The following is a 25,807-nucleotide window of genomic DNA, read 5'->3' as shown; positions in this document are numbered from 1 at the left end:
CCTCTGTTTAAAAACCTCCAGAGAAGGAGAGTCTATCACACTCTGAGGCAAGCTAATCCACTGTTGAACAGCTCTTACTGTCAGGAAGTTCTTCTAATGTTGAGCTGGAATCTCCTTTCCTGTAGTTTGAATCCATTGCATAAAACAAGTTCACTCCATCCTCAACAGGACATCCTTTCTAATATTTGAATAGGGATATTATGCCACCCCTTAAACTTCTCAGTGGCTGGAGGGATGGAACTGTTTCCGTGAGTCCCCTGCTGGTGTGGCATACCTGAGGTGGGGGATATTGCACATGGAGGTACAGGATATTTCTTTCTCCAGGGTTCCCCCAAATACATATCATGACACAAGGAGGATTCTAGCCGTTGAGAGCCAAATGTTCCCCACCTCTGCTGTATGCTATCAAATGATAGATTGCGATCCCATATGACTTCAGATGGAAGTTAGTCTCCTTGAACGTCTGACCAGACATTCAGTGCATGGAGTTAGCAGAGGACCACTTCAGATGAACATCATGGTGGGTAACAACTAGGCATGTTGGAGAAGTGAGATCACACCTTCCTGCCCTGGCAGTTGTGTGTACCTGGCCAACCTACATTGTTTTATCTAGTTAATACTGCCCTTCATTGTAAGTACTGTAGTCTCAGGGTAGTTCAGAACAACAATACCGCTACAATAGTAAAATGAAATGAAAAGCAGATGAACTATCAGCAAAAAATATCATCCTGAGTCAACAATTGTGGATCAAAGTGCTCACAAAATTTGCCTGGTGAAGGCAATAGCAATCCTGCAGACCACTGAGGGTCCTACTGTCAAGCCAGTGTTGCTGCTGCACCAATAACAACAACAATAGTAATAATAGCAGCATTAGGTGAACAGAACTGAAACCTTGTCCAGCTCACCTACCCAAGCTTAATATGAGTAGGGATGTCATACTGCCCTAATGCTTGATGCAGTGCATCCAGCTACATCAAAGTAGTTGGATATGTCCCTGCTGATCCTCTTGGATTTTGCCAACATGAAACTGACCATATTTGGAGGTGGGCTGCACTGTTTACAAAATGTGATGGGGGGGGGAGGGAAACTTCTCTATGGAGATGTAGCCATGTCCCATCTGTTCACATCTGCGCAGTTCAGAAACAGGAATCATAGAATAGAAACAGAGTTGGAAGCAACCACAAGAGCCACCCAGTCATTCCAGGTTTGTTAAAGCCCTTAGTGGAATCAAGATAAGCATTCTCTTTATCTATCAAGAAAGTAACTCAATCAAAAAACAGAGAAGATTAGTTTGCCATGACGTTTGAAAAATTCATGTTGACTTTCAATGACCATGGCATTATTTTCGAAGTGTTTACAAACTGTTTCATGGCCTGTTCTAGAATCTTTCCTGGTGTTGATGTCAGGCTGACTGAGCAATAATTGTTTGGGTCTTCTTTTTTCTTCTCTTTGAAAATGGAGACAACATTTGCCCTCTTCCAGTCTGTTGAGACTTTTCCTACTCTCCAGGATTTCTCAAAGATTATTGACAGTGACGGTTCTTTTAATACCCTTGGATGAAGGTAATCTGGCCCTGGAGACTGAAATTCACTTAGGGTAACCAGTATTCCGGTGCTCCCTCTTTACCTATTCTGTGCTGGATCTCTCTATTGCATTATGCACTCCATTTCCCCCAGGCTGAGCACTATTTTCCTTTTGGGAAAAGACTAAGGCAAAACAGGTGAGTAGTTCTACCTTTTCTCTGTCCCCTGTTAGCATTTTGCCATCTTCTCCATGCAGTGGCCCTAGCATTTCCTTGTTCTTCCTTTTACTACAAACATAACCGAAAAACCCCTTGTTTTAAACCTCTCTAGCAAGCCTGAACTAGTTCTGTGCTTTAGCTTTTTTGACTTGTACCCTACACATGCTGACTATTCATTTGAATTTGTTTTTGGCAACTTCCCCCTTTTTCTATTTCTTTGTGCATGTCTCCTTTTAAAGCTTAGATCAGTTGACAGTTCTTTAGCCCCCCCCCCCCCTTCCTAGTTTCTTTAGACATATTACACTTTCCTCCTCATTGGAACTGTCTGAAATTGTGCCTTCAATGTCTCACTTTTAAGAAACTCCCATCCATCATGAATTCCCTTCTCTTTTAGTATTTCTCACCATGGGATCGCAGCCAGTATTTTCCCAAGTTTACTGAAAACAGTTTTCTTAAAGTCTAGAATGCATGTCTGACTATGTGTGACTTCTCCTTTCTGCTGTTTAACAATCTCCAGGAGAATACAGTCACTCCCACATAAGGATCCTGCCACTACTCTCGCATGGACCAGATCATCCTCTCTGGTTAGGATCAGATTTAAAATAGCTGCTCTTCTTGTTGTCTCTTCCATCCTCTGGACAATGAAATTGTCTTCAAAGCAAGTGAGGAATTATATTCTTGGCAGAATTTGGCTTCCAACAAATATCAGGGTAGTTGAAATCTTCCATTACTATTACATCTCTCCTTTCTGAATGTTTGGTCAGCTGTTCCAGGAAGGCATCACTCAAGTCTTCAGTTTGGCTTGAGTGTCCCTCACAATGACTTCAATGTTGTTTCTCTCCCCCTTAATTTCCCCCTAGGGCCCATTCACATTACAAAAAACATCGGTTCTGAAACCGATTCAATCACTTGAAGTTCCTACTCACCCCGAATCTCACACAAGCGAATCCGGAGCTTGCACACCCGTTCCGTGTTAAATGGCCCCTAGCGCGGGTCTTTTGAAATCGGCGCAAATACCGTTTCTTTTTAAAAACACCGGGTCCTGGGAATGAGAACTTTGCCTCGATCACGATCGAGGCAAATTGAGGGAGGGATTTAGGTCAGAGGGTGGGCAAAGGGCAAGGCATTTCCTCCCCTCATCGGAGGGGAGGGGGAAGAGGAAAGAGCCCTGAGAAGAAGGGCTGCTGCTGGGCAAGGAGCAGGCAGGGCTCCTGGCGCCGGGAGGAAGGGGATGCTCTCCTCCTCCTCCTCCTCCTCTTCCTCCTCCTCCTGCTCTCCTGCTGGCCCCTGCTCCCTCCGGGGCCATTCAAGGCCGCCTCTCTTGCTGGGGGACTTGGCCAACCCCAGGAGGGCACATTGTATGCCCACGGAGGCAGCCGCTTCCAGCCTGGAGCCTGGCACCCAGAGAGGGGCTCCCCTGAGAGCCAGCCTGGCAGCCAGGGGATGGCGGGAGGAGGAGGAGGAGGAGGGTCGCTGGCCAGGCAGCAGCAGACCTCCAGCAGCTGAAGCAGGGAGAGAGATTCCTCTCTCTCTCTCTCTCTCTGTGTGTGTGTGTGTGTGTGTGTGTGTGTGTGTCAGAGGGAAAAGGGGGGGTGGTCTACTTCCCGCTCCCGCAGCCTCCCCATTGCTCTTCTCCCTCATGATCCCAAGGCTGGAAGGGATCCCCAAGGGACATCCAGTCCAACCCCCAATCAAAGCAACACCCCCCCCCCCTTTTCAAGCAGCCTCTTTTGACCATTTATGCGCATTTTTGACCATTTATGCGCATTTTTTGGGGGGTGACATGTCTGTGTGCTTGCTTGTGCTTTATTTCCTCTTGCTCCTGGATTATTTATTATTATTATTGTTGTTGTTGTTGTTATTGTTATTATTACTGTTATATGCGGATGCTACAGTCAGAATGCCTGCACTGCATTTCCCCTTTATTCCCAATTGATTCCATGGGTTAGAGCATTCCCGCCCCTCATCGGAGGGGAGAGAGAGGAGGAAAGAGCCCAAAGGGTGGATGCTAAGGGTGACAGGTGGCAAAAGGGGAGGCTGGGCTGCATAGGGCTGGGGGTGGGGGGGGAGATGGAGAAAGTGATGGAGGAGGAGGAAGGAGGAAGAGGAAGAGGAGGATTGCCAAGGCTGGGGGATGTAGGGAAATGGATGCAGCAGAAGCATTTATGCGCATTTTTTGACCATTTATGCACATTTTTTGGGGGGTGACATGTCTGTGTGCTTGCTATTTCCTCTTGCTCCTGGATTATTATTATTATTATTATTATTATTATTATTATTATTATTAATGCGCTGCATTTCCCATTTATTCCCAATTGATTCCATGAGGTCACTCTCTCTCAGCCTCAGTGGAAGGCAATGGCAAAGTGTAAGCAGGAGGAAAGGGGTCAGTTCAGCAGAGGGGGAAGCTACAATGTTGCAAAAGACCTCACTTACAATCAGTGTTACATTTTTAAACAATTTTTTGGAGCAAAGGGAAAGCTACAAATGTTGCTTTTAAAAGCATAAAAAAATGCATGACAATTCCATCCTTTGCCTGGGACGGGGCAGATCTGACCCAAATGCCCAAAGGTTTATAAAAAAATTAACCCTGTGCCTGGCTCTTTAAAAAAAGGGAGGAGGGGGAGGACACTTTCCGATGCCCTGCAAAACGTCACCATGACAATCGCTTGATTGACAGCGGCCACCTCGCCGGCAGACAGAATGCATTCGATTTCTGTCAAAATGCATTCGATTTCAAATTTGTAGTGGGCACTTGCTAATGGAGCGATTCGGGGGAGGGGCATCCGGATCAGCCCAGTTCCCTCCATGTCTTTTAGGCCAGTATGAATGGGGCCCTAGAAGCTCTCAACTTGGCTTCCAGGATTTAAGTCCTGGATCTCTTCACAGGAGTAAACATCGGTGATATATAATGCTATTCCTCCTCCTTTCCTGTTTGGTCTATTTCTTTGAAAAAGATTATATCCTAGGAATAATAGGAATGGGCTGGGTGACAACTAGTAATGCAGGGAAAGAGGTTTACAGCTCACCCTCTTTCCAGAAGCATTTATTTCCTGACAGCACCACAGCACAAGATATGCACACTCTTTCTCCTCTGCATGCATATGCATGTTGTATATGCAAAGCACCACCAACACAATGGTGCTCCTACACTTTGAGGGGCCAGAAGCATTTGTTTTTGATCATTGACAATCCAGTCTTGAGTATAAGGCAGCTGCTTCTGGCCAGCATACTCTTGATAACTTAACTGACGGTTGTTACATTGAAAACATTTCTGGGGTTGCCGTGTTGACCATATAGCAAAGTACAGCATCATCTAAAGTCTGCAAAACAGTGATACCTTTATTGGATCAACCAATGTCTGTTACACACTTTCCAAGCTCCACTGGCTTCTTCATTAGACAAAAACCATATAGGGGGAAAGAAAGAAAGAAAGAAAGAAAGAAAGAAAGAAAGAAAGAATTGACAATGTAAGTCATAGCCCTATATTTAGTCAAGATGTTTTAGTTGCAGTCCTTAGTTCAGATGGTATAGAAGAGTATTCATGCAGGTAGGTGCCTCCTCCTTTTGGTCATTTGGGTGCTGAGAGATTCAGTCCAGGAAACAAACTTTAAATTCCAATCGAATTTGAGCTTCTAAAGCTTGCAACATATATAATGAGCATTTTGGTTGGCCCAAATAAAGATATCACTGTTTTGTGGATTTTGGAAGATGTTGTAACACTTGTTTAAGCAAAAGCCATCTCTGTCAGGAGGGAAAGCTGCCATAGTGTCTCTTGAGCTGCTTTCTTATCCTGAACAAGATGGCTTCTGCTACTGCCCCACCTCATCCCTTTTCGCATCGCCCGCAACCTCTGCCTTGGTGCTATCGCCTACAATAATAATAATAATAATAATAATAATAATAATAATGTTTTATTTATAGACCGCTATGCTGCGTATATATTCCTTGTCCCTTCTCTGTTGGCATGCCATCCAACAGAATCATGGTCTGTGCTCCTTTGGAGTTTATCACACGTGAGGAATTTCTCTTAATTTCGAATGAAAAGAAAGTGGGGCCAGAACGCATTCACGTGAATTCTCTAGTTCTGTGAATTTACGTGAATTCGAATTGCATTCAAACTGACTTTCCATTGCCTGAAAATAGCTTGCCATTGCCCGAAATTGCGTGTGATCAACCCTCATGCAATAACGTGAAACCCCATGATTGCGTTTGGACTGACTTCCCATTGCCCAAAATTGCGTGTGGTAGTCTATCACGCAATAACGTTAAACCCCATGATTGCGTTCGGATTGCCATTGGATTATACTTCCAATTTCCCTTGTCTGATAATGTCCTAAGTCTTTAAATTTCCCTTGACACTGGCAATAACAGACACAGGGTTTTAGATACCATCTCCAGCCAAAAACCAGAGAAAGCATCTCCCATCCAAATAACTTACTCAGCATGCTTGAAAGTGATTTTTTGGGGACTTCATAGCTGCATTTGTAGCAAAACTTGAACTCTTTAGGTAAGTAGTGAAAATGCTGTCTAAAAGGTGATGGGTGTGGGAAACGTTTTTGGAGAATGGAAATTCATTGCCAAGTGTGTGGATGCTAAAGCTAGAAAAATGAGCACTATTATCTTGCTAAATAAAAAATGGTGTGTGTGTGTGTGTGTAAAGCAATACTGGCAGTTAATACAATGTGCTCTTGGTATCTGTTGGGATTTGGCTCCGGGACCCTCCATGGATACCAAAATCTGTGGATGCTCAAGTGCCATTAACTGCAGTGGCACGGTAAAATCATGTCCCTTCCATAAAATGGCAAAATCAAGGTCTTTTTGGAATATATACATATACATATATAGAGGAGTATTTTCAAGCTGTGGATGCTTGAATCTGTGGATAAAGAATATGTGGATAAGGAGGCTCAACTGTAGTTTGTGCTTTTGTTTTGAATTACCAGGAGTCTGTAGAACCTCACTTACATACCTTTAAGAGAATATAATATTGTACAATTGAGGAATGATCCCCATTAAAAGAGATATCTAACATCAAGGTTCCTGTGGGACAGGGGCAGACAAAAGGGGACTTCTAGTGCTCTCCAAAAGAGACTGCCTCGGGAAATCAGTCTCCCACTCTCTGCCCTGTTCCCTGTCAGTGTTGCCAAATTCCAGGGAATTGGCTGGAATCTGGGGATTTCAATTAATTTCTTTCTGGGGATTTTGACTGAATGATAATAATAAATATTGGGGAATTCCGGGGATTTTGGTAAAACATTCGGGTGGGTATCTTCAAGGCTTGTTGGCAACACTGTGCCCTGTAGCCTTCGCTTCACTTTATAATCTGAGCTCAAATACTTTACATTCTAAATGCCTTGCCCTGCTGTAATGCTACAGTTCAAAGATCTTTGTATGCTAACTAGAATTTATACAACTCTGCATCTGCTGCTGTCTTCAGAACCACACTGAGTTCTTCTGTTGGTGAACAGGTGGAATGGAAGGTGACAAAAACACCAGGTAAAAGGCCTACATGTTTTGTTAATTTTCTTTGCCTATTAATGTGCTTTTATATATTAAAAACAAATAAATACCACTGTTTTCTTCTCTTTTTTCCTGTTGCTCCACCACTGTTCTAATACAAGTCTTGATAGTTTGTTCAATCTGTGCAAATAGGTACACACAGGATGCTTATCAGTGGGATGAACAAAAAAACTATGGGTCTTATCTCTCATTTCAGAGAATTGCTTGTCTTGTCTTTAATTCTCTTTCTGCAAAGGAGAGGCAGGAGAAAGGTTTTGTCTTTTTTCAGACACATAGCAGAATGGTTTCAGTAGATCCTCTGACTTAAGTAATTTCTACTTAAATTGGTTAGAGTTGTGTGTTTTTATTTATTTATTTATTTGCTATATAATTTATGCCAGAAACTAGCAGTTTGTTGTTGAATGCATCTGCTTTCTTTGTTTGTTTTTTGGATTTTTTTTTTTTTTGAGTGAAGGAGTAAATTGTAGAAGAGGAAAACTAACTGCAGAAGACATATCTGGGGTAGCCATGTTGGCCATATAGCAAAGTACAGTATCACCCAAATTCCAACAATGCACCAAAGTGCACATTAGACATGTTGCCAGCTTCTTTTAACTCCTTTACCTGATGAAGAAGCTGGTGGAGCTTTGAAAGCTTGCAACAATGTGCATTTTGGTTGGTCCCATAAAGGTACCATTGTTTTGTGGATTTTGGATGTAACTGCAGAAGGACAGAGCTCAGGTGCAGGATAAGAAAGAGTAAAAAAAAATACAAACATGGTGAAGTGCAGGTAGCATGCTTTATTTCAAATGAACAATACTATCTCAAGGAGGTTCAACAAAACAGCTAACCATACAGTTTTTTTTCTACTACATAAACAATGCTAGTTCAAATTTAAGTTCAAGGCACATGTGATGTTATAACAACAGTTTTAACTTTTCTGAAACTGTGGCTCAAACTTTGGTTGCCTGAAGTTGACAGTATCTAGCAGAATCCTAATGCTACCACACAATCACTGCATCCTAAGAACCTCCCCGAGTTGGTACTGCTTCTGCACTTGAGTGCCCAAATAAGCTTTATTTATCCAAGGGATGGCCAGGTGATGTTACTTTTTTATAAAGTTATTCAGGCAGTCCGTGTGCCAGAAACAGTACATGAACAGGTGGTGAACAAAATGCTGGCCGCTTGCACTTTGCTCAAAGGATTGTGAGTCATGAACAAAATATAGTTTGCCATTGATCAGATACAACGTAAGACATTACAGTGTGGCTTACAGGAGGGTAGATGCAAACCTCACCAATGCCTTATGTTGCTGATTCAAAATAAATTCGTGCAGGTTCAAGGAAACCATGCACAGCATCATCTCTTAGGTGTAGGTAAATAAGTCTTCAACAGGGAGCCTCTCTACCTGTTGAGGCATTCTTAGACATCAACGTTTTGTTGAGGCACAAATATTAGTTAAATGTTGAGCAGGGTATTCGTTCCCTAAGAAACTTTCTCCTACCAACTGTTCCAAAAGTTACATTTTAAAATGTCCTAAAATAAATGGTACAAAACTTCATAACCGTTAACTTCGGCTATATACAGTATGTACATGTCAAGTGAAAAATAGTTTTAAAGTCAGACAATAATGACTATAAGTCATAGCGTATATCCTTGGACTTTGTCTGGTTCAGGTAGGTATAAAAATATTTTTTTAAATATATATTTACAGATCCGTTATTCCAGTCCATATCAATCACTTGCCAAAAGTCAAGTGTAAATAAAATAGGCCAGGCCTTTTAAATTGATCTAATGTTAATATTCACAGTGGCAGAGTCAGTGCCAAACTCATTGTCTAAATTCAACGTATAAAGTCCCCCATCATTCTTTTGAACATCCATGATGATAAGCGTAGTTAAATCTTCACTGGTTTCCACATGGAATCTACCCCCCTGACTTGAAATGCTTTTTCCTCCACAGGACCATGTTATTTCAGGCGCGGGTTCACCAGAGAAGGCACAGGATACAGTGAGAACCTTTCCTTCCTCAATTGAGATGTCATTAGGAAGAGCTTCAATTTTGGGTGGTACACCTTTGCAAAACAGGAAAAGATGTTTAAAGTCAGTTGTTAGTGAAAATTGCAATTCCGCTGTGATGGGAGTTTTCTACATATCTACAATATTGGGGTAGGGGTTGTCTCTAGCTCTACATATAACCATATTGCTCACCTCTCAAACCAGATTTAATCATTCTACTAGTTGAACTCTCCAGTTGGGTCAGACTAGATTTCCCCATTATACTGCTGGAGCTCATCTCTACAAAGGATTCTTTCATGGAGGACATGCTTTTGGCAGACATGCTTGCAAATTTCATTTCACTCATGCTGCTGCTGCTGCTACTGCTGAACGAAGCTTCTTGTTTAGAAGCAGACATTTGAAGTGACTGCGAAGAGAAACTTTCTTGCATGCTTGTATCACCACTTGTCCTCAACACTACCTCTTTGGGAGGTTCTTCAATTAGAGCTGTGGAGCATAGCAAACATAGATGGAAAAACCAATGACATCACATTGACTTTATGGAAGAGGAAACTACTGAGCTGTTTAAGGAAAGCTGAATTTGGTTATAACTTTTCCCCAATCACTCTCTTATTTATATATATGTATGTACCTTTCATTTCTCCTTCCAGTATATATATATATTTTAGTAAAGCAAGAAGAAAAATGTGAGACAGTTAGCATTAGTAAATTAACAGTTTAAAACGGTTTTGTGGAAAGAATTAAGGTTTTTGACTGGTGCTTTGTTTTCTTGAGAATCCATAGTTCAGGAGGTGGTCTGCTTTGAACCACCATCAACAATGATCACAGCTTTCCTTAAACACAAGCTCATGCATACAATACATAAAGAGCAAAACACAGAGCAACCCATTGATTCCAGGAACCCATTTGGTACCAGTTTTGGCTCAGATGTTTAATATAAAATTAAAAAAAATACTCCTCAGGGAATTAATTATTCTGAGAGTTTATTAAGCATTGATTACTACAACCAATGGGTTAATAGCAAGATATTAAGGTAGGATATTCATGGTAGCACTGAACTAAGCAAGAAAGATTTTCTTACATCCATATTTGATTTTAAATTCAATACTTCGTAATCATAATTATATTGTATTTTAGATTCTTGTCAAAGAATTAGCACAACCAATTGCTTTCATCACACTCTATAAGCCTTACTAGTTTTAAGGAAAGACTTAAAGAAAAAACAAACTCACAAAGAACAGTCAAGGATGCAGTGGCAGAGCATTGCCCATGGAAGTTTTTTGCTTTGACTGTGTATTTTCCACTATCGCTCACTGCAGCATTTTGGATTGCAAGAGAATAAACATTCTTGGAACGATTTACTCGCATGTTGGATGAAAGAGCAATCTGATAACAAAGAAAAGAGGCCTCATTAAGATCAAGTAGAGTATAACAAAGGTTTGCAAATGAAGTATTTAAGGATGAAAAATGTTTACTTACTGGCTGGTTATCCTTAAACCAGCTGATTTCAGGAGAAGGATCTCCAGAGACTTCACAGGTAAGCAACACATCTTGTCCTTCATTGATGTTTTGAGATTTAGGTTGTATGATAAAGACAGGAACATTTGAAGTGTCCTTTGAAAAACTCATTTCGAAGTGACATTTGACAATGCCCTGGTCAGTCTTTCCTTCACAAGTAAGTATTCCTTCATCTTTATGGGTTGCTTTTTTGATGGTCAGAGTATGATCACTTCCTGACACGCCATATCTATAATCTTCAGAGTTACTTAGCTCTATTCCATTCAGAAACCATTTTACATGAGAAGCACCAGCAATACTGGCTTTAAGGGTAGTTTTTTGACCTTCAGACACACTCATTTTAGTGGTAGTAGATTTAATTTCTGTGTGAGATGTTTTAATATCTTCAGACACCAGAGACCTCTTAACAGATTCCTCTTGCACCACTGCCTTTTCTTGGGAAGTCACTGTAGATTTCTTCTGGGTAGATATTTCAGCTGTTTCAATTTTCTGAGTTTTGGCTAAGCTTGATACCTGAGAGAAGGCACTTTTAAAAACTTGGCCAACAAACTGGAAGTTGGTTTTGGAGGTACCACCTTCTGCAACAACCTCACAGGTATATTCTCCTTGATCAGATTCCTTGAGGTTATGGATCTTAAGTTCATATGTTCCATCAGATGCATAATGAAATTTGAAATGATCGCCTTCTTTTAATTTCTTGCCATCTTTGTACCAGACTACTTCTTGGACACTTAAAACACTGCTTTCAACTGAACAGAATAGTTTTACTTTATCACCAGTAGCTTCCAACTTTAGCTGCTGTTTTATTTTAGGAGGAGCAGAAACTGGCAAGTGTGCTTTGTCTCCTGGTGTTGTCTTTCCTGCAGCTGTTGATTTGGCTTTGGAGTGGGCAGGAGACGGTTCAGGTGATTTGACTCTCTTGGGAGATTTTACTTTGTCTGGGGACTTTACATGGCGCTCAGGAGATTTTACCCTTGTGGGTGATGTAATTGCTTTTTCTGGAGCTCTTTTCCTTTGTACAGTCAAAGTAAAGTGAGCTTCCTGTCTTCCTTCTGAATTTTCTACTACAACAGTGTAGCTTCCTTCATCTGAGCTCTGGACAGATGAAATTTCAAAGGTAGATTTATATTGTGTACGTGTGACTTGGTAGCGCCCAGAAGAAACAATAGCTTGGCCTGCATGTATCCATGTCACTGTTGGTGTTGGCTCACCATCAATATCACAAGAAAATCTTGCAGTTTCTCCTTCAGAAACAGTGATTGACCTTGGTTTTGTTAATATTGTAGCAGGCAGAGTAGTTTTAAACTTTCGGTGCACAGCTCTTTCTTCTAGTGATTTTTCTGCTGATGCACTCACTTTCATTTCTGCAGAAGCATGATGTTCATATGATGATAATGATTCTCTTGTTGCTGTCAGTTCTGACTTGACTTCTCTTACTGAAGAACTTGCTTCTGTCGCAGATACTTTCTTAAATGAAGAAACTGCATATGCCTCAGTCCTTGTCAAATCAGGAACAATAGATCTTGGTACTTCATCATCTCTGCGGTGGGAGGTATAAGTAGTATAATCTCCTCCTGTAACATCTAATGTTGCATAGTCAGAACATTCCCCTTTATAGTTTGTGCACACAACACGATATGTACCACTATCATCAATATGGCAGTCAAGGATCTCCAAGGTTAACACCCCACTAGTATTAGTGAAATGTATCTTATGGCTTTCTTGGATTTCAACACCATTATGATACCATTTAACTTCAGCGGTAGGTTTGGACTGTACATTCAAAATGAACCTGGTGTTGGTGCCACATGGCACACGGTGAGAGCGCATTCTTAAAGTGATGCGTGGGGCATGATCCAAAGTGAAAGGTTCTTGGGTCAGAACTTCATATTTCCTCTCCATTGTTTTTTGAGTTTTCAAAGCAGCTTTCATTGACTCATATCTGGAAAATATGTCAAATCTTGCTGTTCTTTCAAATCGAGAGAGAGATCTCTCACTGGACACTGGACTTGGTGAGCGTGGACGAGTTCTCTCTGGAGTAGGAGATCTTCTCTCAGGTTCTTCTACAGGACGGGAACGGGGTCGAATTAATTCAGATACAGGGCGCATAAGCTCAATGTAAGTTGGAGAAAGAGAGCGTCTTCTTCCTAGCAATCTTGAGGGAGGTGAAAATTCCCTGTGAGCATGTCTCACCATTTCTATCTCCTCCTCCTCCTCTTCTTTTGAGGTTATTTCAGTTATTTCTTCTCTCCTTCTTCTCCTTCGGCTCTTTTCTTCTTGTGACATGTACTCAAGTTCACTCTTGTACTCTGAGAGCCGCTGGCTTGTGGTAACTGGTCGTAGCAACTCTTCATCTTCTTTCTCTGACATTATTCTCAGTTTTTGTTTTGATGGTCTATAAACTGCTCTATCATGGCGCTGTCGGAGCTGTGCATAAGTTGCACCAGTTTCTTCTTTAGATGGTATATGATAGGTTGCATACCTCAGTTCTCTTCCTGCAGATTCTTCTGCTGCAGCTTGTGCATGTGCTGCAGAGTAATGAAGAGAAGACAATTCGAAGCGTGGTGGGCTTCTGCTTGGAGGTGAAGCAGAAAAGCCTAACTCTAGTTCTTCTTCAAGTCGTAATCTTTCTTCTTCAGTTCTTTTCATGGCTAAGTAATCATCAACTGGAAGAAGTAATTCTTCATCTGACAGGTCACTAAGTGATCGCCTTCTTGGTCTGTAATAAAACTCATAGTCAGGAGATGGTGTACGCCGGCGTGCTGGTCTCACTATCTCAAGATCATCTTGTGACAATTTAGGTATGCGCCACTTAGGTTTATATTGGTCAGTAAGGCGTGGCAGTGGCATCACATAGAATTGTTCCCATCTTGAAAGGCGAATGCGCTTTGGTCTCTTCTGAACAATTCTGTCAATTTTACCTGGCATTTCATATTGATCTCTCAGCTTCTTGTACCACTTCATGTCGGACATAGGCACAAACAATTTGATGCTCTGATCTTCTTCAAGAGCAGCTCCTGCAGGTCTGCGAGGCTCTGGGATTTCATAAGGCATTCGGAGTCTCCTTTCTTCTTTCACTTCTTCCTTCTTAATCTCATATTCCCCTTTGACTGTCTTTGTGCTTACAGCTGGTTTATACATGATGGCAGCTTGCCTTAGAGCTTCTTGTGCAACTTGTGTCAGTGGAACAGATTCCGTCCTAGAAAGAATTTCTGCCATTCTCACTGTCTTGTCAATTCTCTTCTGCACATGGATTTGCCTCACCTCTTCTGACTCATATTCCCGTTTGACATATTTCAAGCGTTCTACTTTCAAGTAGGCTTGGCAGCTTGTGGATCCAGCACTATTTGTAGCAGTAACTCTGTAGTAACCACTGTCTTCTGGTAAAGTGTCCCTGATATGCAAAGCATAGTAATCTAATCCTTCATGTACAATTTCAATATTGGGGCTAGCTGACAAAGGCTGGCCATCTTTTTCCCATTTTAGTGTTGGTTTTGGTGTACCAGATACTCTTATCTCAAAGCAGATACTTTGGCCTTCATGGCATTCCGCATTTGCCAGGAGCCTCTTGAACATGGGTCTCAGTGTGGAGGCCTCTGGAGGAGCATGCTGAACAACAGTTAGCTTAGCTTTGCAGCTGTCTTCACCATATTTGTTGCGTGCCAGGACAGTATATTCAGCATCATCTTCTTCACTGACATTATGGATGAGAAGTTGATAAAGACCTTTATCAGTCTCAAAGGTGTACTTTCTATCATCATCTCCTGGCTTGATCTTTTGACCTGATTTGAACCATGTTACTCGAGGTTCTGGGTGGACAGTTATAGTTACTCCAAACCTAACATTTTCACCGACATAGGCTGTTCGGTTGTAAAGAGGAAGAGTAAATTCTGGTGGCCTTTCCAAAAGTCTCATGGTATCTACTCGGCGTTTGACTCTTTTGACAGTTCTGCATCTGTAGTAGTCAGAAATTTCTCTCACACCTTTGACAAATAGTTCTGCATAGGAACTGTCTTCCCCATAATCATTTACAACTTTGCACCTGTAGGTACCATCATCTGATTTAGCAATATCTTTGACATACATTGTGGCCACTCCTTCATGGTAGGTGATTTCATATTTTTCACTGCTCTCCAACTGTCGTACTCCAAAGTACCAAGTTACTTCTGTGGATGAGTCATAATTTTCAATTTTGCAGACATATTTGGCATGTCCACCTTCTTCAGCAACGGCATGCATTATCTGCCCAGTAATGGGTCCAATTTCAATGGATGCCACTTTAACTTTAGCAACAGTAACACCTTTCTGAGATCTGATTGCACCACCCCATGAAACACGGGCAACTGACACAACAGTATTCCACTCTTTCTTTACCAAGGTTTGGTAATAACGTCTGTGTCTCAGTGTTTTGATTACTTTAGTGCTGCATTTTTCTGTCCTCTGCTTCAACCAAGTGTGTTCAAGGGCTTCTGTAGCAGTCATACGAGCTTTCCTTTCTTTTACTAGCAGGCGGTCAATAAAGTCCAAGGCTTCAATACTTATATCTTTGAAGGCTTCATCATCAAAATTGTATTCAGCACTGGTGATGTTTTCAATTGTCTGTTGGTTTGTTTCAGCAATGAAAGGATTCAAACCACTCAGAAGTACATAAACTAGAGTTCCAAGTGACCACATATCAGTGGCTGTGTTGACCATATCATGCTGATGGACTTCAGGTCCATAATATTCAGGGGAAGTAAACTGAAGTCTGAAATTATCCCCAGGTTTCAGTTGCCTTGCCTGACCAAATTCAATTATTTTAACTATAGAGCTTCTTCTTGTGAAGTAAATAATGTTCTCTGGCCTAATATCAAAGTGTCCAATGCTATGACTGTGTAGGAATTCAAGCGCTTCACAGACTTGACGTACATAGCTTACAATTTCCCTTTCATTAAACTCAAAGGCAGGGGTATTAAGTCTCTCAAAGATGTCAACTCCGGAAATGAACTCAGAGATCATGATCAATTCTTCCAGGCTTTCAAATGATTCATGAAGGTACAGGATATTTCTATGCCTAGCAATGTTTAAGATGGAAATTTCTTTCTTTACCAGCACCTGATCAGCACCTTTCACTTTGACAAACTTGGCCAAGTAAGTCTTCTTAGAAATTGTCTCGACACACCGGTGGGCAATTCCAAACTGCCCACGTCCAAGTTCTTCAGCAATCATATATCTGTCATAGAGCTCCTTTGTAGAAGAGTGAGGTGCTTTTGCTGTGGTGACCTCTCTGGCTTCATCAACTTCTTCATCATAATTTACAGTTCTGGTCTTATCTTCCTTTGTTATGACAGGATCTGTAGGTTCAGAAGGCTGGCTCTGGCCAAATTTATTTTCTGCTATAACACGGAATACATAGCTCGTCTTACCAAACAGGCTTACTACAGTGTACCGTGTATCACGAGCTTGACCAACACGAATCCATCTCTCAGCTGTGGTAGCACGTTTCTCAACAGTATAGTGAGTGACTTTGCTTCCTCCATCATTAGCTGGAGCATTCCACGTTAGGTTAACAGAGTCTCTTGAAATGTCACTTGCTTTCAATCCCCTTGGTGGATCAGGTACATCAGCTACATCCAGTTCAACTGTTTTCTGGTCAATTCCAAATCTGTTTTTGGCACAGACAATGTAGAAGCCTGCATCTTTTCTGTCCACACCATTAGGGAAAACAAGAGATGTGAATGACCGAGTAACAATAACTTGATAGTGCCCATTGGTATCAATGAGATCTTGGCCTTTCTGCCATGTGATCACTGGATCAGGCTTGCCACTGAATGGGATTTTGATGCTGACAACTTCACCACGGAGGGCATGAACAGCTCCCATGCCTTCAAGATTTTTAGGCAGGTGGATCTTAGCAGGAACTGCAAGGGAAAAAAGACATCACAATGATATAAAGTAAGAATTAAAATCACCAAAAATGACTTCTTCAAAAGCCATTAAACTTTTTTTTTAAATGGAGGAAGTCTGATTTAGAGTGGCTTGGGCATTTGCCATGCACTGGACTAGTATTTGAACTAACTTCATGACATAAGCTCTCCCTACACCATCGTCTGAGCAGAAACCAATAGTTATATTACAACTTTTTGGAATAACTAACCGTGAAATCATGCTTCGTTCTGCAATAATGCTAGAATTTTTCAAGAGCGTGTAAAAGCCTATTACTGTCTTATTGTCTGACAAAAACTGTGACAAAATCTTCCACCAAACCAGTGCTGTAAGCTCATGGACTTACAAAAATACAAATTCCTAGAATTCATAAGTATGATTCTATTTTTACATTTGGAAGCTACATTGTGAGTCATTATGTTAAAAGGTAGCCTGAAAGTCTTTAAATAAAATAAATACAGAAATATGTAAACTTTTTGTATTTAGTATATGTTTCCTATATTAATATCTATATAACCTAGTATATTTGATTTATACAAGGTACTGTGTAGCTTAAGTTTCAATGCTTGTAATAATTCTGAAAACATTAAGAGAAGACTATAAGCATAGGAAGGGTTTTTTTAAATCCATCTGCCTACTCTGCACAAAAAAATTGAGTAATTATTAATATTAATAGCAAAGCACATTATTTACCTTCAACATCCAAGGAGGCAGTTCCAGATACAGATCCTCCTTGGTTGGTTGCTCTCACTTGATATACAGTGGCATCATCGTCTGTTACATTTGAAATTACCAGTTGGTGATATCCACCCTTAAATTCTTGTATCTTCACTTTCTCCCCATCTGGCAAAATCTCTTTGCCTTGCCGGAACCATTTTACAATAGGCTTAGGATGACCGGTGACTTTGCAAACAAAAGTAGCATGACCTCTGAATCTCACATTCAAGTTTCTGATTTCTTCCTTGAAATGGGGTGCTTGAATTGGTACATCAGATCTGGGAGTGATTGGCTCTGAAATGTCACTCCATTCACTTTCACCACCTAGATTTTCACATTTTACACGGAACTCATATTCAAGGCCTTCAATAAGGCCTGTGACGGAATAAACAGTTTCACGAATTTCTGCTGTCGTTACGGCAATCCATTTGTTTTGCTTCTTTTCACGTTTCTCAAGGTAGTAATTTCTAATCTTTGAGCCTCCATCACTAGCAGGTGGCTTCCAAGATACAACACAGGAATCTGCGGTCACAGCAGATGCAACTGGACGAATTGGTTGGCCTGGTTTTTCTGTAAGGAAGAATATTTTCAGCCCATGAAATTGGTCTGTTTTAATGAATTTCAGGCAAATAAAAACAGGGATTATGCAGCATACTTACCAAATGGAGTCTTGATAACAACAATAGATGAAACCTCTAATGCTTCACTGATGCCAAAAGTGTTCTGAGCAAAGACACGGAAATAGTAGCCTGCATTTTCAGTTAGGTTAACAATTCTACAGGTTGTGCCAGATATGCTTGAAGATACCAGCTGCCACTCTGTGCCTTCTTTTGCTTCTCTTTTCTCTACAATATAATTTGTTACTAAGGCACCTCCATCATCTTCAGGTGGCTTCCAGCTTATGACAGCAGAGTTCTTCAGCAGTGCTTCCACAACAATTGGTCCTGCCGGTTTATCTGGCTTATCTGTCAAATAGGAAAGGCCACGTTTTAAAGTATGTGCTAGAAAATATATTCAACCTTTTGATTTCGGAATAATAGAAAACCAATGCTTACCTTGTATTTCCACGTTGAGAACAGTATCAACAGTGCCAAATATGTTACTAAGTTGCACTTTGTACTTTCCTGAATGGGACTTATGCTGAACATTTTTAATGACAAGGTGGGTATAATGCTCTGTGTTCTCAATAGTAACATTTTCTGCGCTCTTCAAAGGTTTCTTGCCATGGAACCAAGTGATGGCAGGTACTGGACGACCAATGTATACAACATGGATGCGAAGAGTGGAACCCACACCTGCACAGTATTTCTCTTTCAATGGGAAACCTGGATGGAATTGTGGAGGAGCTTGCAATAATAGCTTGCCACTAGTTTCAATCTCTCCAACATCATTGACAGCCTTGCAAGTGTAAAGTCCTTCATCTTCTTGCTCCTCTGTAAGAACTGTAAGTGTATGGGTGCGTCCATCTGATGACGTTTTGTATTTTCTGCTCTGTACCAGCTCCTTACCAAAACGGTACCATTTTATATCAGGAAGAGGTCTCCCAACAATCTGGCATGATAACTGAGCTGGTTCACCCAAATTGGTAGTAACATCCTTCATTTCCTGTCTTATTCCAGGAGCTTCTCCAGCTGTATTTACAGAGAGAGAGAGAGAGAGAGAGAGAGAGAGAGAGAGAGAGAGAGAATAAGTAAAAGCTCCTACATTATTCCTTGATTATGCAAATTTAATAATGCTATCTTTAGTGTCATTAGCAGTGGAAGAGGAAAGAGCGTATTTTTTTCATTGTACAGTAGTCTATTGACCAGAGTAAATATACTGAAGTAGTGCATCATAAATTTGAAAGGCCTTGAAAACAGAATAGGTTAATATTCTACACTGCATGGGAGAAGAGATGTGTCTTTGTCTGGTGTCTGGGTACTAGTTGAACATTTCATAAAAGTGGTGCCACAACTGACCAGTCCCTCTCTCTAATAGTCACCCACTTAACATCACTCAGCATAGGCATTTGGAGAAGAGACTTCAAAGATTTAAGAATCTGGACAAGTAAATATGGGAGGATAATTTTATACTGAAATTGATAAACTGCTTCAAAACTAGAAAGACAACCAACAGTATATTTCTATACCATACTACTCTTTTATTGCAACATGTATATATTTTAAATAGTAAAGTAAAGCAAAATGAATATGACTGAGTATTTCGACTTACATGTCAATTTAGTCTTTACAGTCATTGCTGTTCTACGAGGCCTGCCAATTCCTCTTTCATTTTCTGCAAATACTCTGAATTCATATTCTGTAGCTTCCAGTAAGCCTCCCATTATGAACTGCCTGTTTTTGATACGTTCTTTATTGCACTTTTTCCAGGCCGTTTCTCCAGACTGGCGATATTCAACCCAGTATCCAATGATATCTTTACCACCATCACATTCAGGGCGCTCCCATTCTAAAGTAATGCTGTCCTTAGATATTGACGTAATCTCAATTTCTCCAGGCTGGCTTGGTTTGTCTGAAAAATTTTAAAATATTTGTATAAGAAACTGAAGTTAGTCTTTTCATTCAATTTCATTTTGATATGTTATAATACAATATTGCATCTACTTACCAAATGGATCCTTGCACACAACAGGTTCAGAAGCAGGACTGGGCTCACCCTCACCAATATCATTTTGGGCTACAATACGGAACTGATATTCAGCATCTGGAACCAGCCCTGTGACAGTGTACATGGTGGTCGTGATGTGAGTCTTGTTGTGCCTGACCCATTTCTCAGTAGATGTTTCTCTGCGTTCTATATAGTAGCCAGTGACACGAGAGCCACCGTCATCTCTAGGTCTGGACCAAGATAAGCTAATGGAACTCTTTGTGACATCAAGTATTTCTGGTGGATAACTTGGAGGCTCTGGAGGATCTGTTGAAAAACACACACATAATAATCACCAATAATAACCAAACCAGCGTGATTTAAAGTGCAAGACTAAAATCAGGGAAACCTAGGCTCAACTTTCCCTTTGGCTATGAAGCTCAAAAAGTGAGCTTCATAATAAGTGAAACTCAGTGTGAGAGAGCCAGCTTGATGTTGTGGTTTGGGTGTTGGACTAGGACTCTGGAGACCAGGATTTAATTCCCTGCTTGGCCATGAAACCCATGGGGTGTCCTTGGGCAAGTCATATACTCTGAGCCTCAGGGGAAGACAATAGCAAACTTCCTCTAAACAAATCTTACCAAGAACATCCCATGATAGGGTTGCCATTAAATTAGAAACAATTTGAAATCACACAACAATAATAACAATCAATAAGTGACCTTAGGCTAGTCATTATGTCTCTACCTTATCTATATCGTAGGTTTGTTGTGAGTATCAAAAGAGGGACAACTCTGTCATTGTCTTGAGATTTTTGGAAGATGACCAAATTAAAAATATGGACTGGCATCCTATTCTGTATTTATGATGCCATAAGCTAGACTTACAACTTGTAATTTTGTGAGTCACATGTATTGTCATTATACCATAGCCCCCTGGCAGAGGCTAGATGTTCATCTTTCAGTGCCCTGCTTGCCAGCACATAACTCTTTCAGTTGATGCAGCTGCCTGGTTTCTAAGGTGGGTTTTAGGGGGTAAAATCAGAAGATGAGCTGTAGTTACGTCATTGTAGCTATATCTCCTGTACTAGAGCTTGGCCATGATATGTTTTCCCCCTCCTTCATACAAATAAAGAAAGTCAAAACATATACTTACGCAAAGGTGTTTTGGGCACAACTGGCTCTTCAGATTTCAGGGACTTGCTTATGCCAAACTGGTTTTCAGCAGAAACACGGAAGTGATATTCCACATTTTCTTTCAGTCCTTTCACTACTAGTGATGTACCCTTTATTCTGGAACCAACAGTGTACCAGGCAGTTTTTGGTACTTCTCGCCTCTCAACAATGTATCCCAGTAAATCAGCACCACCATCATCAGTTGGAGGTTTCCAGCTGACCCTAACAGAGCGTGCTTGTATGTCATCATATTCAAGTGGCCCTTCTGGTGGATTTGGCATGCCAATCACTCTGACCTTGATGTAAACAACCTTTTTGCCACATTTGTTTTCAAGTGTCAAATCATAGGTACCAGAATCTTCTCTTTCTGCATCTTTTATCACGAGTTCAGTGTCTGATTCAGAAGTGGCAATCATGGCTCTCTTGATGACATCATGTCCTTCTTTAGTCCATTTGCATATTGGAAGGGGTTTACCTTTAATTGGCACTGTAAGCTTAATTACTCCACCCTGTCTTATAAATACACCTTCCAGATATTTTTCATCAAGTTCATAATCAGGAAATTCTGAGAAGAGGAAAAATGTTACATGTTACATATAAAAAAAGATTTTATTAATTTTTTTAAAACTAAGAATTCATAACTGAAATATCTTACCAAGCATTTCAGTCACTTTGGCTACTCCTGGCACATCGGCAGGTTCACCAGGACCACCAGCATTACAAGCCAAAACACGGAATCTGTATTCTGCACCTTGTGGAAGATGTGTTATTGTATATTCACGGATCTTGGTGGGAGTGGTGTTGCATTTGGTCCATTCAAACTGATCAACCTTTTGCATTTCAATCAAATAACCAGTCACCTTAGACCCGCCTTCATCTTCTGGTGAACTCCAAGCCAGGGAAATTGATGTTCTTGTTGTATCTGTAACTCTTGGATTCTGAGGTTTGCCTGGGGGAGCTGGAATATGTGATCACATCAGAGTCATAACATATTCATGTAAACTACGTAAATATTTTTTGCAATTTGAAATTACTAAAATATTACTATCCACAATTTTTTCAAGTATTTTTCTGATATTATGATTAAACAAAGGAGGGAGGAATTCTCTCTATACCGTGTAACTTTATGAATCATAGAATCATACAGTTGGAAGAGATCACAATGAATACAGGACACAACTTACCAATTGGATCCATAGCAACTGCAGGCTTGGAGGCCCTGCTTGGCTTGCCAGTGCCCCTAGCATTGACAGCTGTGACACGGTGTTCATACTCCAGTCCTTCAATCAACCCGGTTGATCGGTAGCGTGTCATAGTGATTGCAATTTTATTAACACGGACCCATCTATCAGATCTAACTTCTTTGCGTTCCACAATATAACCACTGATCTGTGAACCACCGTCCTCTTCTGGTGGGTACCAAGTAAGTGTCATGCCATCACGAGAGATATCAAATACCTCTGGGGTACCAGGAGGACCAGGAAGACCTACATTTCAAAAAGTGAAAAAAAAATGTGAGCATAATTCCATGTACAGTCATGCTTTGTTCTTAAACTCAGATACGTGGCACTGCACATTGTTGTACAAATACATTATAGGTTGTTAGGATTCAACTTTTTTAAACCAAAGAAAATCAGAATTAATATAGTGTTAGTTTTTTAAAAAAACATCTATGTGTGTTAATATAAACTAGCAGAGAGGACTAAGGAAAATATTTACTTACTGATTCTGCTTTTGCATTCTACAATTTCAGACTGCAAGTATGAACCAATGCCAAAGCGGTTGGTAGCAGCCACACGGAACACATATTCAGCACCCTCAGTAAGTTTACTAAACTTAAATGTTGTCCGAGTTACAGATTCAGAAACTGGTAGCCATCCTGGCCGATGAGCATCACGTTGTTCCACCACATAGCCACTTAGTGCTGCACCACCATCCATCTCAGGTGGTTCCCAGGAAATGGTTACAAAAGTTGAATCAATATCAACAATTTTAATAGGCCCAGTGGGCGGTCCAGGTTTGTCTAGTAAAAAGAAAAGAACAGGTTTAAGCAAAGAATAATAAGGGTATAGACAGCATAGTTGAATTTAGAAAAATTATGCAAGGAAAATAGTGGATCGTTATATTTTCAAAACAAATTCTTACCAAGAATAATGACTTTTATCCTTTCAAGAGCAGTTCCACTTGTATTCTTCAGTTCAAGTGTGTACTCTCCAGTGTCATGTATTGTGGTTTCGCGTATGGTTAGTTTAGCTGTCTTAGCAACTGTTTCAACCTTGACACGTTCTGATTCTCTTAGTTTAGAGCCAGCAAAGAACCAAGACACAGCTGGAGGTGGTCTTCCAGAAATTGGAATAGCTAGTTCAATAGGCCTGCCAGATGGTACATGAACAGTCTTTTGAGGTATTCCAGCAAGATCAATTGCAGGTAGAACTGGAAGAAGAATGAAAGCTCAATGTTTTTCATCCTTGTTGAACTACATATTAACAATTTCAATCATGTTTTGATTTTCTTTATAATTAGGATGCTTACCTTTTTGTTCTTGTACTGTCACTGCTGTGACTATTTCTCTTGGTTCAGACACACCCTTCTGGTTTTGTGCTCTCACTCTAAACAAGTACTGTTCACCTTCATTTAATGAAATTATCGTGTGTTCAAAGATAGTGGGCTTCAGTGTTACAACCTTCATCCATCTTTCAGATCCAGCTTTACTAGCCTCAATTACATAGCCAGTTAATCTGCTGCCACCATCATGCTGTGGTTTTTCCCATGCAAGTGATACCGTAGATTTTGTAATATCAACCACCTCCAGTTTCTGAGGCACACCTGGAACCTCTGACACAAGCACTGCATCTAAGGTCTCACAAGGTTCACCAATACCATAGATGTTTTCTGGAAGTACTCGGAAATAGTATCGGGCTCCTTCTATGAGTCCAGAAATACGATAAAAGGTTTTGTTGCATTTAGTAGTTACTGTCTTGTAAGCTCTCATAGCAGCTTCACGTTTCTCAATTATGTAGTTGTTGACAGGAGCACCACCATCAATAGTAGGAATATCCCAAGTAATTGTCACAGACTCTTTTGAGACTTCTTTGATTCTCACTGCTGCTGGTGGGCCAGGTGTATCTGCAGTAGGGAAAGATAAAACAGGTGTTGCAATTTTCCCCTTTGTCCATTTTCTTTTCCTGTACTGCTCAAATAAAACTCACAGACCAACCACTGATCTAGAAACCAGTTGCTATGATTTTATGTTGCTTCTCTTTTCCCTTCTCTCTTTCTACTCTTCACTTCACTCTCTTATTGCTTAACTGTTGCCTAATCTGTTCAGATTACAAACCTGTTTTGCAAAGATCTTTTAAATCCCATGGACAACTACTTTGATGACAATAACTACTACTACTATTTAAATCAGTTTCTTTAACATTTCCCATATCTGATTAAATGCTACTTAGCAATATAAGCAAAGGCAAGTAGGCATGTCTCTTTCTGTAAGAATAAAACTGAAACCTACCATAGACTTTTACAAGAATTGTTGCTGATTTCTTTCCTGATTGATTTTCAGCTTCAATGACATATTTTCCAGCATCATACCGGTTGACTTTATCCACAACCAACAGTGTATAACTATCTGTGGTGTCAATAATTCCCCGACTTGCCAGGTCAACACCCTTCTTGTGCCATGTAATTATTGGTGGTGGTCTGCCAGATACTGACACCATTAGACGTAAAGAGCCACCTGCTCTTACAACAACAGTCTTCTTTAGATCCTCAGCAAGTTCAAGATCTGGTATTTCTGTGACAGAGAAAGAAATTAATAAGCAGTGTTTGAATACATCTAAATAGATTTGTAAATGATAATATGTAAATTATTTCTCAATACTGGATTTTGACCTTACCTAGTCTCTCCACAGGTTCTATTTCAGCAGATGACTCACTGTATTCACTCATGCCATTGATGTTGGTGGCAGCTACTCTAAAGCGATATTTCTGGCTTGTTTTAAGACCAGTCACGGTGAATTCTGCATTTCTTAGAGTGGCAGTAGTATGTGCCCTATACCATTGTTCAGTACCATCCTCTTTCATTTCAAGAACGTAGCCTAATATATCAACTCCACCATCATACATGGGCTTTGTCCATACCAAGCTTATGCTGGTTTTAGTAGTGTCCACAACTCTTGGTGATGAAGGTGCTGCTGGAGTGTCTTTGGGAAAGAACATGCCTAATGTTATTACAGCAGACAAATTGCAACTTAACACCTGAAGAAATTATCACTTTCAGCTTTCTGCAGTAATAATTCTGATTACATCTTGAGTTGAAATGTGGTTTAGCTAAAACTGGATTTTTAAGTTCTGGGAAGTTACAGCAGATTTTGACTCATTAGAAGCATGTGCCACTAAGCGACAAATAGTTTCTTTGGCCTCTGGCACAGGATAATAATACAATAGGATTATAGGGTTTGAGAGGACCGAAAAGTCATAATGTTGATTTCTCTGTCCACAAAGAGAAGCATTATGTTTTTCATATCCTTTCCCCATTTCTTTTATCAATGGCATCTCTGAGCTTGGTGTCATCTGGTGTGTGTGTGTGTGTGTGTGTGGGCAAACTGCTTTGCCCTTCCCCATCG

General features: G+C 40.5%; 1 protein-coding gene across 1 annotated transcript in view; it reads right to left on the bottom strand.

Moving 5' to 3' along the window:
* Window positions 1–8,023: 8,023 nt before the first annotated feature.
* TTN (titin) overlaps window positions 8,024–25,807 on the bottom strand; it is a 317,246-nt gene continuing 299,462 nt past the window's right edge. Inside the window, exons 297-313 of the mRNA XM_089523020.1 lie at window positions 25,079–25,384; window positions 24,694–24,975; window positions 23,715–24,308; window positions 23,328–23,615; window positions 22,906–23,205; window positions 22,367–22,669; window positions 21,838–22,140; window positions 21,163–21,747; window positions 20,029–20,334; window positions 19,633–19,932; window positions 18,477–19,052; window positions 18,081–18,386; window positions 17,398–17,991; window positions 10,741–16,679; window positions 10,494–10,647; window positions 9,454–9,747; window positions 8,024–9,317 (exon numbers count right to left, since the gene is read on the bottom strand). Of these exons, the coding sequence (XP_089379146.1) occupies window positions 9,025–9,317; window positions 9,454–9,747; window positions 10,494–10,647; window positions 10,741–16,679; window positions 17,398–17,991; window positions 18,081–18,386; window positions 18,477–19,052; window positions 19,633–19,932; window positions 20,029–20,334; window positions 21,163–21,747; window positions 21,838–22,140; window positions 22,367–22,669; window positions 22,906–23,205; window positions 23,328–23,615; window positions 23,715–24,308; window positions 24,694–24,975; window positions 25,079–25,384 (11,723 nt within the window). The 3' untranslated portion in view covers window positions 8,024–9,024. The remainder of the gene's footprint in view (window positions 9,318–9,453; window positions 9,748–10,493; window positions 10,648–10,740; window positions 16,680–17,397; window positions 17,992–18,080; window positions 18,387–18,476; window positions 19,053–19,632; window positions 19,933–20,028; window positions 20,335–21,162; window positions 21,748–21,837; window positions 22,141–22,366; window positions 22,670–22,905; window positions 23,206–23,327; window positions 23,616–23,714; window positions 24,309–24,693; window positions 24,976–25,078; window positions 25,385–25,807) is intronic.

This window comes from Sceloporus occidentalis, unplaced genomic scaffold (assembly GCF_023333645.1).
Source record: "Sceloporus occidentalis isolate IW3139 unplaced genomic scaffold, rSceOcc1.0.p SCAF_4, whole genome shotgun sequence".
Lineage (NCBI taxonomy): Eukaryota > Metazoa > Chordata > Lepidosauria > Squamata > Phrynosomatidae > Sceloporus > Sceloporus occidentalis.
The sequence above is the reverse complement of the archived record's forward strand: the minus strand, read 5'-3'. Positions and strand labels throughout refer to the sequence as shown.